The sequence below is a fragment of the Catharus ustulatus genome, chromosome 1, assembly GCF_009819885.2.
Source record: "Catharus ustulatus isolate bCatUst1 chromosome 1, bCatUst1.pri.v2, whole genome shotgun sequence".
NCBI classification, from domain to species: Eukaryota; Metazoa; Chordata; class Aves; order Passeriformes; family Turdidae; genus Catharus; species Catharus ustulatus.
In genome coordinates, this window is record NC_046221.1 from 56,388,384 (window position 1) to 56,402,991 (window position 14,608).

Here is a 14,608-nt window from a genome sequence, read left to right on the forward strand (position 1 = left end):
TGCTTGTGTTCTTTTTCTTCATTTCCGCTATTAAGAAAATACAGTTAACAGTGCTTACTCTTTTGCAGCACTTGAGCTGTTTTATATGAAGTGAGCTCTGACATTTCCACGTATTCAAATAATTATTTAAATGTCCATAATTACTTGCTTAGTTTTCCTAAGTCCAAGGTGATATAGCAGCTTTGAGGCAGTGAGCAATTCTAGGGGAATGGAGTGCCTATTTGAAGCTGGAATTTCTGGAAAAAAATTAGGCATTAAAAATTATATTATTGATTTCCCATTGTATTATGTATTTATAGGTTTGATTGTTTATCAATTCAATGAGAAGTGAAAAGGGAAAAGGACTGTGGATTGCATTTTAAAAATGCTCTGTGCTGGCCTCAATCTCCTTACATTGAAGTCTCAGAGCTCAACTTTATTAATATAAAAACCTTTTATTAGCCAGTTGTTGGCTGCTAGTGCTGAAGGATCAGTCTGTAGAAGCAACTATGGTATTAAATAAACAATAGAAATTTAACATGGGAGATATTACCAAAGGAATTGAGCCACGTTCTTTAGAAGAGGAGTCACCACATACGAAGAAAGTCCTTGTTTCTTCATCTTCCAGGTTCTACTAGAAGTAAGTGTTAATGTTTTGTGGGCAGACATCAGAAGATTATTGCAGGAAGAAAAAAGAAAAAATTTTAAAAAGGTATCATAGGCAGTTTAATGAGTTTAATATTTTTCAATTCTCCAGGCAGGACTGAATTGAACAGGTATCAGAGAAACAGTGTAGATATCATTGGTATGAGAGTCATGCCATCAATGCTGGCTCCAGCATTGAATAACATACTGTTAAATGATTAAATATTGAGGTTTGAACTTTGACACATTCATAATATAACAAGATGGATGAAAAGGCAATAATAAATTAGGTTATGTTACAATATTTCATCCCACTTCGTTGACAAGCTTTGTTCTGTGAGATAGATTATTGTTCCATCTGTAACCTCAGCTCAGTGTCATATTTACAATGTTATAGTTAAGGATCACTTGCTGTTTTCAATATAAATGTATTTTTCAACAGATTCATAAAAGAGCCATTTAAAATTTTATCAGAACAAAACTTGGCATTAAGATTTCCAGTCCTGGAGTTATAGTTTCCTTTAAAATCAGAAAGACCTTAAATCATCATGATTTTTTTTAAAAGATAGATTGTGCTTAGAAGAGGCTTTTGTCCAAGCACAGCTGAAAGTTATTTGGAAACCATTTATGACAGGTCTCTAACACCAAACCAACCTCAAAAATAGTAGTCCAGATTTTCCTGTGGCACAGACCCTTGTGGCTGTTCTGAGTGGCTTTACATCTGCTTCCAGAAAATATTGCTATTGAAGAAAGCCTGTGACAAGTGTGGGGGTTGCACTATGCCCTGGGGCCTCCTGTAGCTTTCCCAGTTGCAAGAGATAGAAGAACAGGGACAATTTGCACTGTATTGGTATTTTGGCACCTATAAAAACAGTTCAAGCACTCCAAAACGAGTAAGTACCCTGAGGCCACTAATTGGCTGTAATTGTCTTGAGTGGCCACACCAGAGACCTCTACCAGTACCTCATGCTTCCAGGAACTCCTTTTTAGCTGAGCTGTCTGACCTGTGTTGTAAATAGCGCCAGTTTCTGGTCCTGCTCCTAGCTGAGCTCAGGATCTGCAAGGTAGGAAGCTGTTCTGGACAGAACCTTCAGAACCATGGTATAACTTGTCTCCTGACCTGTCTCTGTCCCTGTCTCCTTCTGCACTTGCCTGGCCCAATCCAGACCTGGTTTGTCACTTTGTCTTGTCTCAGACTGCTGATTGACTGTGTTAGTAGCACCTGGCTCTGGTCACTCAGATCTGGTGGCATGGAGTGCATTGCCCATGCGTGGGTCCTGGCTTGCCTTTTCTTAGGGAGCAGCTGGCCTTTGCTATCTCCAGCACCCTGAATTGGGTCTCTTTTCCTTCCATCCCCCCCTCCCTAATTCCTAACTCAGTTACATGCATGAATCCACAAAAGATAGTTTCATGGACCTTGGGCTGATACTCTAATCCCATCAGTAGAACACTGAGAGGGTGGTTGAAAGGACCCAAAGTCAACAAGCTCTGTGCTGGCTTACCTACACAGGTCGTAAGCCATAGCCAGACACCAATATTTCACCTCAAGTTAGCTGTTCCATTAGCACCAAAGAAATGGATAGGATTTGAATTTGGGCAATCCAAACTTCCTCTTTGTAAAACTAATGCTTAAATACAAAAAATAGCCTAAGGTATGTGGTAGGAGTCGCCGTATCTCAGTTTTTCTGCTGATGGAAAGAATGTGTGATCCTTTCATGATAATACTAGGTAATGATCTGTGCATGCAGATCATTTTGAAATATGTATAACTTGCTCATGCTTGCCTCATCGACTCTCAGATTCCCATGATCTTCCTTCACCAGTTAAAAAAGGGTATGGGCTGAAAAGCTGTATGGGCTGAAAAGGGAATTGCATTTGATTCAGTTTTTGTGGTGGTTAAAATCCAAACCTGCTGCTAGTCAGTCTTTTTGTGGAGAGTTAATCTATTGCAGTTGTAAGCGACAAAACAAAATGACACACCATTTTCATGAGTAATAACTGAAATCCTACCGATAACTCACCTGTGGTTCAGTCAGAAAAAACCCATTTTTAAAGAAAGCAGCTTTACACATACAGTGATTTGCCCTACAACTGATGCTGTTCACAACTGCTGAACTGGTGTGACTATGTAAGTTTTTAAGACTGTGCAGACACCTATGCAACAATTCATCAAAATAGCATCACAACTAACAGGAAAAAATACACCTCTTTGCCCTTACCCTGACCTCTCTGCCTCAGCATGTGTGTGCCATTCACAAGCTGAGTACAACACTTTCACGACCATAAGGCGCACCGGATTATAAGGCGCACTTCTGGGTGTCGGCAAATTTCTGAACTTTTGCCAATATATAAGGTGCACCGGACTATAAGGCGCACTTTTTTTTTGCAAAGAGGATCTGCCCCCAGCTCCCCCCGCGCGGTTGCTGGCCAAGGCCCCGCCTCCACCTGGCAGCCATGGGCCCCTGGGCCCCCCTGCACCCGGCAGGAGCGGTGCCACAGGCCCCTGAGCTCGCCTGCACCCAGCAGCCACAGGGTCCCGGGCCCCGCTGCACCCAGCAGCTGCGGCTCCATGGCCCCGCCTCCATCCGGCAGCCGCAGCCCCATGGCCCACCTCCACCTGGCAACCGTGACCCTGCCGGCTCCCCCCGCGACTCGCGGCTCACACTTCCGGGTTGGCAAATTTCTGAACTTTGTCCATATATAACGCACACCGGACTATAAGGCGCACTTCCGGGTTCAGGCCAAAATTTTGGTCAAAAGGGTGCGCCTTATAGTAGTGAAATTACTGTAGTTGAGATTCCCCAGAACATCAGAGTTGGGACAGGAAGAAGCTGGCAGGCTGGATGTGGCTGGGGAGTGGGAAGTCCTGTGTTAGATATGGAAGCTCTGTGGCACTCATGATATTTCAGCACCTTAGCAGTGAACAGAAGGTCTTCTAGAGAGAAAGGAGGAGATGCTTTCACAGCTATCCCTGTTCTCTGTTCCTTCTCATTTGCATTGGGGTTGTAGATAAAATCAAGGTTATGGAGAAAATAATAAAATAATCCTAATGTGGCAGGATAAAAATTAGTGGTGAAACACAGCCACAGGATCTCTTTTACCCACTTCAGCTATGTCTTGAAAATGTGATCAGCTTTGTATGAAATTTGAATCGAGTTTCGGGGTCTCCAGAAGGAAACACAGAGGTCCTGATTCAGAAAAGAGCATACAGTAGTTTCACGAATACAAGCCGCACGGATTATAAGCCGCACTTCCGGTGCCTCGACAATGTTGCTGTCTTTGTCAATAGATAAGCCGCACCCCGAATATTAGCCGCACTTTCGTTCGTCGTGAGAATCCGTGCGCAGCTTTCACAAATTGGCCAATTAGTAACAGGATCGCGGCATAGCGGGCTTTACTGGCTCGGGGCGGGGCCAGGCAGGCTCGGCCCGCTCATGGTTGCCGACGGGGCCGGGTGGCCCAGCTCAGCGCCACGGCTCGGCGGGGCTGGCCGGGTGGTGCTACCGCCGCCGCCGGGCTCGCTGGCCCCCCTCTCCCGTCAGCACCGCCCCGCTGCCGCGTTCGCTCGCCCGGCCGGCGGGCTGCCGCCGCCACCGCCGCCGCCAGGCTCGCCGGTCACCCCGCGCCGCGTTCGCTCGCCCGGCCGGCGGGCTGCCGCTGCCGCCGCCGCCGCCAGGCTCACCGGTCACCCCGTGCCGCGTTCGCTCACCCGGCCGGCGGGCTGCCGCCGCCGCCAGGCTCACCGGTCACCCCGCGCTGCGTTCACTCGCCCGGCCGGCGGGCCGGCTGCTGCCGCCGCCGCCGGGCTCGCCGCCCGCCCCGCGCTGCGTTTGCTAGCCCTGCCGGCAGGGCTGCCGCCGCCGCCGCCAGACTCACCGGCCGCCCCCTCCCGTCTGCACCCCCGCCGCGTTTCCTCGCCCTGGCCAGCACTGCAGGCCCCCGCACCGCCGGGCTCCCCCGCACTGCTGGCCCCGATTCTGCTGGGCTTCCCCCGCTGCCAGGCAGCCCCACCTGTCGGCCTTCCTGCTTCTGCCATGCTCCCCTGCACTGCTAGCCCCAGTTCTCCCGGGCTCCCCCGCCCTGCTGGCCCGGGCTCTGCTGCCCCCCCTGCCCCACCCTGCTGGCTCAGGCTCTGCCGCCCGCCCCCCACACTGCTGGCCCCGCCTCTGCCAGGCTTTCCCACCTCTGCCGGGGCCGGCCGGGCTCCAGCTTGGCTTGGGGCTGCCGCGGGCTCTCACTTCCGTGTTGGCAGCTTTTAGAATTTTGTTAATGTATTAGCCGCCCCGGAATATTGGCCACACTTGCGGGTTTCCACCAAAATTTTGGTCAAATTGGTGCGGCTTGTATTCGTGAAATTACTGTACATCTACTTTGCTTCCTCCCTTAAGTGGTCTGAATATGTTGTATAACAGAAGAACCCCTGCACAGGAGAAGATGCAAGGCAAGTTCTGCCTTCCTATGGTTTACAAGTGAGGCATAAATTGTCAAGCAGTATCTCTGAGAACCTCCTTGTCTCTTCTCATGCTGCAGTCTAATTGCATTCCATGAAGTAGCCTCAGATCCAAGGCAGAACACCATTCAGAGGATGCACGGCTAGGTTGCAGGATGCTGGGCTGAAGGGTCCTGAGTTTGAAGGAGGATTTTCAGCTTCTTTCCCTGCTCATGACAGCAGAGTTGCACTAGATGACCTGTAAAGGTACCTTTAAATCCAAACCATTCTATTATTCTGTACATGTGAAATAAAAATTATGAGGATAGACTGCCACCCACATCTGGAGATTTGATTTTTCACTGAATGAGTATCTGCAGAGCCACTCCTGGGCTGTACTGTTTGCTGTTTACAGGACAAAAGTAATTCTTTATTGCTACACAATGAGGTTGCAAAGCAAGAGTGAGGGTATTTGGCAGCACCTTTTCTAAAAACTGCATTTTAGTTTGAAGGAGGGAGTTAATACTTGTGAAAGATGTTCATAGTGAAGTTTAATCCCAGAAGTAAAGGAAGGATATGTGATGCTTATTGGAATAAATCAGGATGACTCAAATTGTGGGACTGAGAGCAGACGAAGAAGGCATGAGAGAAAATGGGTCTGTAAGGAAAGGAGGGTCTGGGAAAATAGATGAGTAAGAGAAGTCCAGACTGAAAGTGAGCACAGAAGTTAGCAGCATGTTAAAATCAGATGCTTGAGGGAAATTAGGAAACATCAGAGTCCAGAGCTGGGAATTCTTTGTGGAATCTGATGACTCCTTATTTCTGCCTCAGATAATACTGTTTATATGCCTGCTGTTGACTGATGTTACCCAGGTGAGTGTCCTTTCCTTAGCATCCTAGCAAAACTGAGGAGCTCAGAAGAGGAGAAAGAGGCGGGGCTGAAGAGAAGAGCATCTGAGTGCTGGTGTCCTTGAATGGCTCTTGTTGGATCTGGAGGGAGAAGTTGACAGCCTGGCTCTTAATCTTGCTCCTGCGGCAGCATTTGGCTGTTGGCCAGCTGGAGAGTGAATCACTGAGGCCGATACAGACTTTCAGCCTTCTTGCATAAGCATTTAAAGAGTTTTCTGTTCAATATGCACCAGATAAGGCCAGGGCCCCAGCCTGCCCACATGCTCTTTGTGTTTCTAACTGAGTTGGGATCACATTTAAAAAGAATCGCTTGTAAAATGACATCCAAATTTAGTTTCTTTGTTACTCTTGTATTAAATTTGCTGTACTACTGTATTTTCCTTGCTGCCAGGATAGGAAATTCACTCTGTAATGTGATACGCAGCTGTAGTACTTTTGCTTCCTACGTCACCATGGTTTTTAAAGTTCTTGCCTACCAAACTTGGCCTCATAGGGAATCAGGAGACAACGAATATTTAATGTCTGCTGGGGTTTCATAGTATCAAGATAAAAGATTTGCTTCCACTGTAAAACAAAGGTACTTTAGAACCTTGCAGACAAGAAGTTCTCTGAGGAAAGGAGATGTCTGGTTTGCACAGTGGTGGAAAGTGGCTTCTGGTTTCACATTCTCAGTGCTTTTCAAATATGCTGAAGGTGTGCTAGTGAGTGGCTTAACTTTATGTGGGTAACTTACCCACAGAGGTCACTTACCCCTTGCCAGAGGAGTAACTGCACTGTTGGTACCTGCTGCTAGCACAAAATGCTGCTCTCTAACAAACTTTGGAGCTAGGAGGTATTTTCATACAGGAAGGCTGAACAGGCTTACCTTGCAGAAAACTGTTGGAGGGCAAGAAACACAAAAAAGGTCAAATAGGGAAGGGAAAAAATGGAGAAAAACTCATCAGGAGAAATCTTCATTCCTCAGATTTTACAAGCTCTCATGGATTTAGTGGCAGGGAAGCTGGCGTCATGTTAAGAACTCATGACTTTGATCACTGTCCCACTCATATCCTAGCATTTCTGAGCTGATGGCAGGGCAGAATTGGCTCCTATGTAAGATTATATTCTGTTGGTCTTTTAGGTGATGACAACTATCTCCATTGATCATTATATGTGTATGTTAAAGGGGAAAAAATATGTTTCTTGTTTGATTACTCTTTGTAAGCCAACGGCATCAAAGGAACAAGCTGCCCTCACTGCTCTCACAGCTGCTGCCTGTGTCTGTGCTGTATATATGCTAAATTAATGGGAAAAACAGGGACAAAAAGGCATTTAGTTCGGGTCAGCCAGTTGGACTACAGCAAATGCACAACAGGCTTAATCATTGTTTTTTGCCAAAGAACAGGTTGGCAAGGGCAGGCACTCCAACCCCTTCTGATGAAATCTGAACTTTTTCCAGTGCCTTTGGAGATGGGATGCTGAGAGAGAAAAGTCTCCAAGCAGAACCCAGACGCTGTCGTATCAACAGGATGGGATGATGGGGAGGGTTATGGTGGGCTATTTATCTTTTGTCAGCTGTGAACTCAGCTTTCAGCCTTGGTTCATCACACATAGCACGAGAGGGCACCAAGTTTCCCTTCACAAAAATGTAGTTTATTAATGGGGTCTCGTTAAAAAACATTGGTCACTGGCACCATACTAGAAACACACACATGCAGAAATCTTTCTTCCTCTGCTACCAAATTTTGTGCATTTTTTCATGGGAAGGGACAGTAACAAAAAAATGCTTCAAAGGACCTATCTGTCTTAATGACTTACACAGTTTGGGACTCATGAAGCAATTTCTGTATAGAAAGAGTAAGCTGGCAAAGGAAAGGCATAGGTGCAGTGTTCTCAAAGCTCCTTTTTCAATAGCCACATGATTTGGAAGATGTAAATGATTCTGAATCTCAGTATGTATTTCATATCACAGTAAGAATTACTATGTAATACAGTGTGCATATTTTGCACTAATTGAAGTGATTTTCTCCTTAACTCCTTGGGGAAAGGGTATTGAGGGGTGTAAAGATTAAACCAAATATGAAATCATGTTAAAATTGGTCAGAGAAATGTTGCTAATAATGGGGACAGAGAAGAATTAATTTCCCATCCTTTTTCTTTCCAGGCAGTTAACTTCCATACATGTGCAACCTAGTTGTTATTCTTCAATAAACAAGTGTGTTACCTTTATAGTATTTTTCTTTATTGTATAGATAACCTGGCTGGTTTTATTTTTCTTCCTTTTGTTTCTTCCAGGCCTTCTGCCTTATCTAGTAGCCCAACATACTCAGAGCTTCCATTCCTTAGAATTTCCCCGCACCGAAATCCTGCTGCAACATCAGAGTCTCCTTTCAGCACCCCTCACCCATACATTAATCCCTACATGGACTACATCAGGTCCCTGCACAGCAGCCCGTCCCTCTCCATGATCTCGGCAGCCCGTGGACTCAGCCCAACAGACGGTGGGTTAAGACAGGCTTCCTGTTTTCTGTCATTTTAGCAACTTAAGTTATATTAATCTTGTCAACATTTTTCCCCCTTGTTCAAAGCAGCTACACCAGGTTTGTCAGACATATTCATTATGTCATAAATGTTTCAATACTTCATCAGCCGATGATGGCTCATTTGTACATCTCACAAATGTTAAAACTTCAGGGAGAAGAAAAAAAAAGCTGCCTCATTCAAAATTTATGTTGGAATGGTGGTGTATGTCTTGTGATATCTTTTGTTTGTGGGGCTGACATGGGGTGTAATTCTGTTCTCCCAAAAAATCCATTGTTACTGCACTGAATTGAGTCAGATTCTTTATGAGTGCATGTCAGTGTATAACCATGGAGGTCTTCAGGCACAAAAGGCTTGTTAATTAAAATAGTATTTTTGAATCATATAAAGCATGCACTGACTAGTTACATTTGGTCAATAGTTCTGTTAAAGTTATGCAGAATTTTTTCAGTTTATCATAGCCAACAATATGGCCAAATAAAACGGTGCTTACGTAGAAGTGACTGATGATCAAGATTGTCCCTTTTCATCTAAATGGTGGGCAGTGTACTTGAAATTCCATGCTTTAGGTCTTGGTGTGACCATGGCTTTTACTTTCCAGGCTATTTGGGCTGAAGTGAACTCCTGTGATTACTCTTGTCATTACTCTAGCACATTTTTTATTCATTTCAGTGGGAATTTTGCCAAAGTGTGCCATCAACAGAAAAAAGGCTGTCTTGTTAGTAAGGTTTTTCAATAGTGGGTAAGCATAAGCAGTTTGACATTTCAAAATTGTAGCATTTGCTGAAGGGAGCTAAAATATAGTACACTCAGAATCAACGATGTAGAGAAAGATAATGAAACTGGTACTTTAACCACAGGAAAGATCTTCCCAGTGAATTAAGAAACTTACCACAGTTAAACTGTCTTTAGCTGAATTTGAAAAATGAGCGATGCACCCTATCCAAACGGATAACTAATTAATCCTCGTTTATAAGAATATATACCTTTACAGTTAATCCATTAGTTATGGTCACATATTCTTATGAGAATAAATTTTAATGACCTATTGTCAGTCAAGGTATATAGCATGCACATAGGGCTTTCCTAGCAGCACTTTGGATGTTGCATGAATTCTTGCTACCCTTTTTATTTTAGCAAAAGTATTTTTAAAAAAAAATACTTTGAAGAAAATATTTGAATGGTCAGAAAGGCAAATTTTGACTTCAGAAGCTTTGTAGCTTTAGATGCAGCACAAAAATGACAGAGCTATAATGTAGTGGCATATATTGGGAAAACTCCTGTGGTGTGCATTTGGGCTTTTTCACAGGGGCTAATATGCAGAATACCTCGCTATCTTCAATACTCCTCAGGTCCCATTCTTGCAGAATTTCATTTATGCTTAAGATATGTTGCAGTGGCACACAAAGGAAGGTGTGAAAGAAACCACCTATCACCACCTATGACTTCAAGCTTAATACAGTCTTAGTCTCAGGTGTACCACACTGAATTCACTTGCAAAGATGTAGGCATATAGTGTTCTCTGACCCAGCACCCAACTGACTCTCCAGAAACATCCAGACATGTCACAGGGTAGAATTTGATTTCAGATTTTGGCATCTAAATGTAGATGTGTACAGTATAGAAATGTGTGATCTTACTGTGTTGCTCTGCCACCGTAGTCCAGCGAGTTGTAAGTAGTGAAGTCTCAAGGAACTGTTCATTTCCCCAACAAATAGACAACTGGCGTGTTAGCAGTTGAGTCTGGAGCTCCGTCATAATTATGATGGTGTTAAGGTCTACAGTGCAGGTGTTTGGTGCCAGTTCAGGTCTGTGAAATACCCTGCCTCAACTCCATCTGCCACCTCAGAAAGAGTTTTCTCCTGCCAGTCTATGTAGCTTGGATACTCTCAGGCTTTCCCATGACGTGAGACACTCAAGTGTGGACAGTACAACTGAGTACGCTCTGTCTTAATGCTCATCCCCTGAGCTTTGATTGCAGACTGTATACACAGCCCAAATCTGTCATAAGTACATGCTAAACTTACTAGCTTAAGCATCTCCCTTCAGGTTAAGCATCTCTGTTCAGGTTTTAAACAAGTACATGTTACTTCACACTCCCTATAGGCTCACAGCTCATCTTTGATCAGTTACCACAGCCCTGGTGTTGTGCAGCATCCAATGAAAATACATTAGCTTGACTGAGGCGTTGAAGGTATCTCAATCAAACAGCATGCTGCAGAGAGCTGCAAGTATGTTCCCTGGAATCCATAGTCATGTGCATGATCAATCAGGCGTACAATGAAATGCCTTTTTCGAATGTGGGTCCCTGGGATCAGAAAGTCTGAATCGTGGCACTTCTAGAATGCAAATGAATACTCCTGTGGTTTAAAGGGCTATGTGCACTATGCATACTAATAGCATAATGCACACCATGGTTTTAGTGATATAGCATTTGAACTATGAAATCTTGGAAGTTGTTATTGCTGTTCTGAAAGCCATAGCAAGATTTCTCTTGCTGCCCTAATTGCTTTAGAACAGTTAGGTAATTAGATCAGCGTACTTTTGGGCTCAGTCTGTAGACTCACAGATCTGGGGATGGCCAGGAGCCAAAACAATCTGGAACATAACTCTTGTCACTTCTCCTTAGCCAGCAGATTTGGTGGGTCAGGGGCGGCTGAGGACTTCTCAGAGGATTTGGAGCAGGGGTAAGGATGGAGTTGTTGGTGTGTATAGAGGAAAGTGCTCAAATGAAGCTCAGCTGTGCCTATGGTGCAGAAGCAAATGCCTCCGCTTATAGAAAAATGGGAACAAAGCTGAAGCTACCTGGGAATAAACAGGAAAATATTCAGGGCCATGGGTCTTCCTCTTCATTTATCCTTCATGCAATACATTATTTAGTAGGCTAATTTTTTATGTTTTGAGGGAGGGAGGTAGTAAGGAATATTCTTTTAAGAGTACCAGAGCATTTATTGGCATATGGAACATTTAGTAATGCATTTATGTGTTCACTATGTTTTCTGCAGCAGTTAATTTTAAAGTTTGCAGCCAATATTATTGTTAGTTAACCCAGACACTTATGTCAGAAAGCTCAGGAAGTATTTTCAGTCTGTCTGGAAATATACCATGGTTGCCCACTACTGTAAAACTTTAATACTTTGAGTGATTCAGTGTGAGTTACCCATCTTTTAAAATTTGGTCTGAATAATTTCTTTACCATTTGACAGAAAGTGGAAAGATTGAATTTAATTGTGAAATCAGTTTGTAATTTGGAAAAAATAGCAGCAACTTTTCATTTATCTCAGCTTATTTTTATGCCTATTCCTGTTCGACATAAAACAACCCTTTTCATAACCCTTTCTTATATGTTATATTTAACATTTTAGCATCAAAAACACATTCTTTCATTTTATTTGGTAATAATAAAGGAAGGTTATACACTTCAGCAATCTGTTGCTGAATAAACTTTTCTCCAAATTCCAATGCCTTGTTTATGTTCAAAAGAACATTGAAAGTGTAAATCTTGATTCTTTGTTTCTAAGGTTTGCATTTAGGATATGATTTTCTAATGAAAATATAAATTATCTTTTTAGTAGCTCTATACTGGTAACAATATTCAAATAATTTAAACCTAAAATTTTGTCTTCATTCACGATTCAGTTGCTGAGATTAAAGAAAAATTTCATTAAATGATCTGAAAGAATATAAAAATAATCTGGTGTATCAGCTTGGGGTGCAACCCACTAACCTAAGGAATCCTAAGTGTTTTAAGCAAGCTTGCATACCATCTTGTGGTGACCAGAGTGTAAACTGTTTTGCAGTTTGGGACAGGGAGATACCAGAGAGAAGGGCTGTTCACCTCAGGTTTCATGGCAGCTCAGGGTCAGGGTCAGGATCAAGGAGAAGGAGCCCATCTTATTTTATGAGTATATTTAACACAAGTTCATGAAATGAGCCTTTACTGTCAGTAGAATCTGAAACCTGCTGAGAGCATGATGATGCAAATGATGGAAATTTTTGTATTTGTCCATGGTTTCCTATTAGTTGAAGGCCTGCTTGAAAATTGGAGGGGAACAGGAAACTCTCATGTTACTTTTATGTAATAGAACAACTAATACAAGTCATTATCAGAGGACTGCATCATGATAACCTCACTGATGGGATGTAGAGTCTATTCAGTCTGTGGTTTTGACTCTGAAAACAGACTTGTGTGGCAAGTATATTTATACATTAACTTTGAATGATGCAGTCACATTTATTGACTTGAGTCTGTCCTCCTAAAAAACTGACTCTGTGTTGTTCATGGACAGCTAATATTTGTCCTGGAATTGTCCTTTTCCCTTGTTTGCTCCAAAGCATAGACACAGAGGGACAAGGTGAGGGAGAATCTTCTAGTCCCCAAGTAGAAACTCCAGATACGTAAATGCTTATGGAAGTTCAGTTGCACTGTTACCTTAGAGATGGATTCCTTTGGGCCAGGGATGAGGTAAATGGGAATAAAATGCTAGGAAGGTTTTCCTGCTTTTTTTATATCACTAAATAAATCATACTTGTTTCCATTGCTGTCAGGCTGTCACTTTTTGAGTCACTTAATAATAAATACAAAAATATGAGATCACCAAGCTCATTAATATTTTATGTCTTGCTGTTTCTTTGAATGGTGTCTTTACAGTACCATTGGTTGAAATATGTTGACCCTTGGTGGCATACTGCAGACGTTGCATTACATTAAAAAATAAACAAGCTGTTCTAATAGCCAAAGAAACCAGCAATGTGATAAAACTTTCCTTCTTGTTTATCTTATGTCATTAACGGTACTTTTATGTTGTTTTTTTTAGCTCCACACGCTGGCGTCAGTCCAGCTGAATATTATCATCAGATGGCTCTGTTGGCAGGCCAGCGCAGCCCATATGCCGACATCATTCCTTCAGCTGCCACTGCAGGAGCCGGGGCTCTTCATATGGAATATCTTCATGCCATGGATAGTGAGTAATATTTTCTAGAAATATAGACAGTCCTACAAAGGGAACCACGTGGGTTGTTTGTGGACTGACCCAAAAGGCCTCCGTGCTGATAAAGAAGTGGGAGTCAACATAAGCCTCCTCATGAAGCTGGAGGGCCAGAGAATTGATTGCCAAATGAACAAAGGTTATGTCAAGCCTAAAAGTAAACTTTGAAAGAAAGTAGGGAAAGGAGCAGGACTGCTCCTGAAAACAGATTATAAATTTTATTTCTAGCAGGGCTGGAGTGCTTTTGAGAATGTCCTTTTCTATTTGCAATCAGTTACTCACTGTCTTGATTAGGCCCTGATGAGCTCGCTGTTAACAGAAAGTTTACATCTGTTTTTCTGTTAGGAGAGCATGCCCTGCACCTTTCAGAGAGTGCTAGTTGCACTTACAAGTTGTGTATCATAGACCAATAGACCAGTGACCACTTGTAAAGTAGAGTAGTTTGCTTAATTCTCCAGGATCCCAACTTAGTTATCCATAATATTTCCATAATATTAAGAGCCTTCTTCATCCACTCGGCATCTTTCAGTCCTCTAATCTGTCTCTGTTTCTCTGTTGAAGGAGGAAAAGAGAGGACCCCATTGCAAAGTGCTTGCTACTGTTTCTTTTGATCAACCAGAAGGGATTATGCAGAGCATTCCCCTCGAGTCATAGATGCTTACATGCTTTTCAGGATGTACTCTGTTCCCTCTGATGAGGGCAATAAAAAATGGTGGCAAGAAAAGCTGGTTGACTTTTGCTTGGTAGTACAGACCAATACAACAGTGTTAGACAACACTTGTTTTCTTGTAGAATTTTAAACTTTTTATTTACATGTGTTTTCTTTTTCCTGCTGTTGGCTGCACACCACAATTGGTGATCTCAAGGAGTGTGGAAGTTGGGAGGTTTACCTCTGGAACACATAGGAATATATATATAGCTAGCTCTGCTATATATGAACACATGCCTTGGAGTGTGAAGTACTTGACTCACCAATAATTTTTATAAGAATCAGGCAAGACAGATAGTTGTGAAACTGTGCAGGAAAGCTTTTTTCATTTTGTTTCCTTGCTAATGAAGGATTCTTAAAATTAATTTTCTATTATGAGTCTCACTGCACTAGTAGCATGCATAAAGAATTTACAGTAACATACCATGA

General features: G+C 43.0%; 1 protein-coding gene across 3 annotated transcripts in view; it reads left to right on the plus strand.

Annotated features, from left to right (window-relative positions):
* Positions 1 to 14,608, plus strand: part of GLI3 (GLI family zinc finger 3) — a 213,420-nt gene that overhangs the window by 130,891 nt on the left and 67,921 nt on the right. For all 3 annotated transcript variants that reach the window (XM_033071455.1, XM_033071464.1, XM_033071473.1), the window contains 2 exons: positions 8,237 to 8,442; positions 13,300 to 13,446. In XM_033071455.1, the coding sequence (XP_032927346.1) occupies positions 8,237 to 8,442; positions 13,300 to 13,446 (353 nt within the window). The remainder of the gene's footprint in view (positions 1 to 8,236; positions 8,443 to 13,299; positions 13,447 to 14,608) is intronic.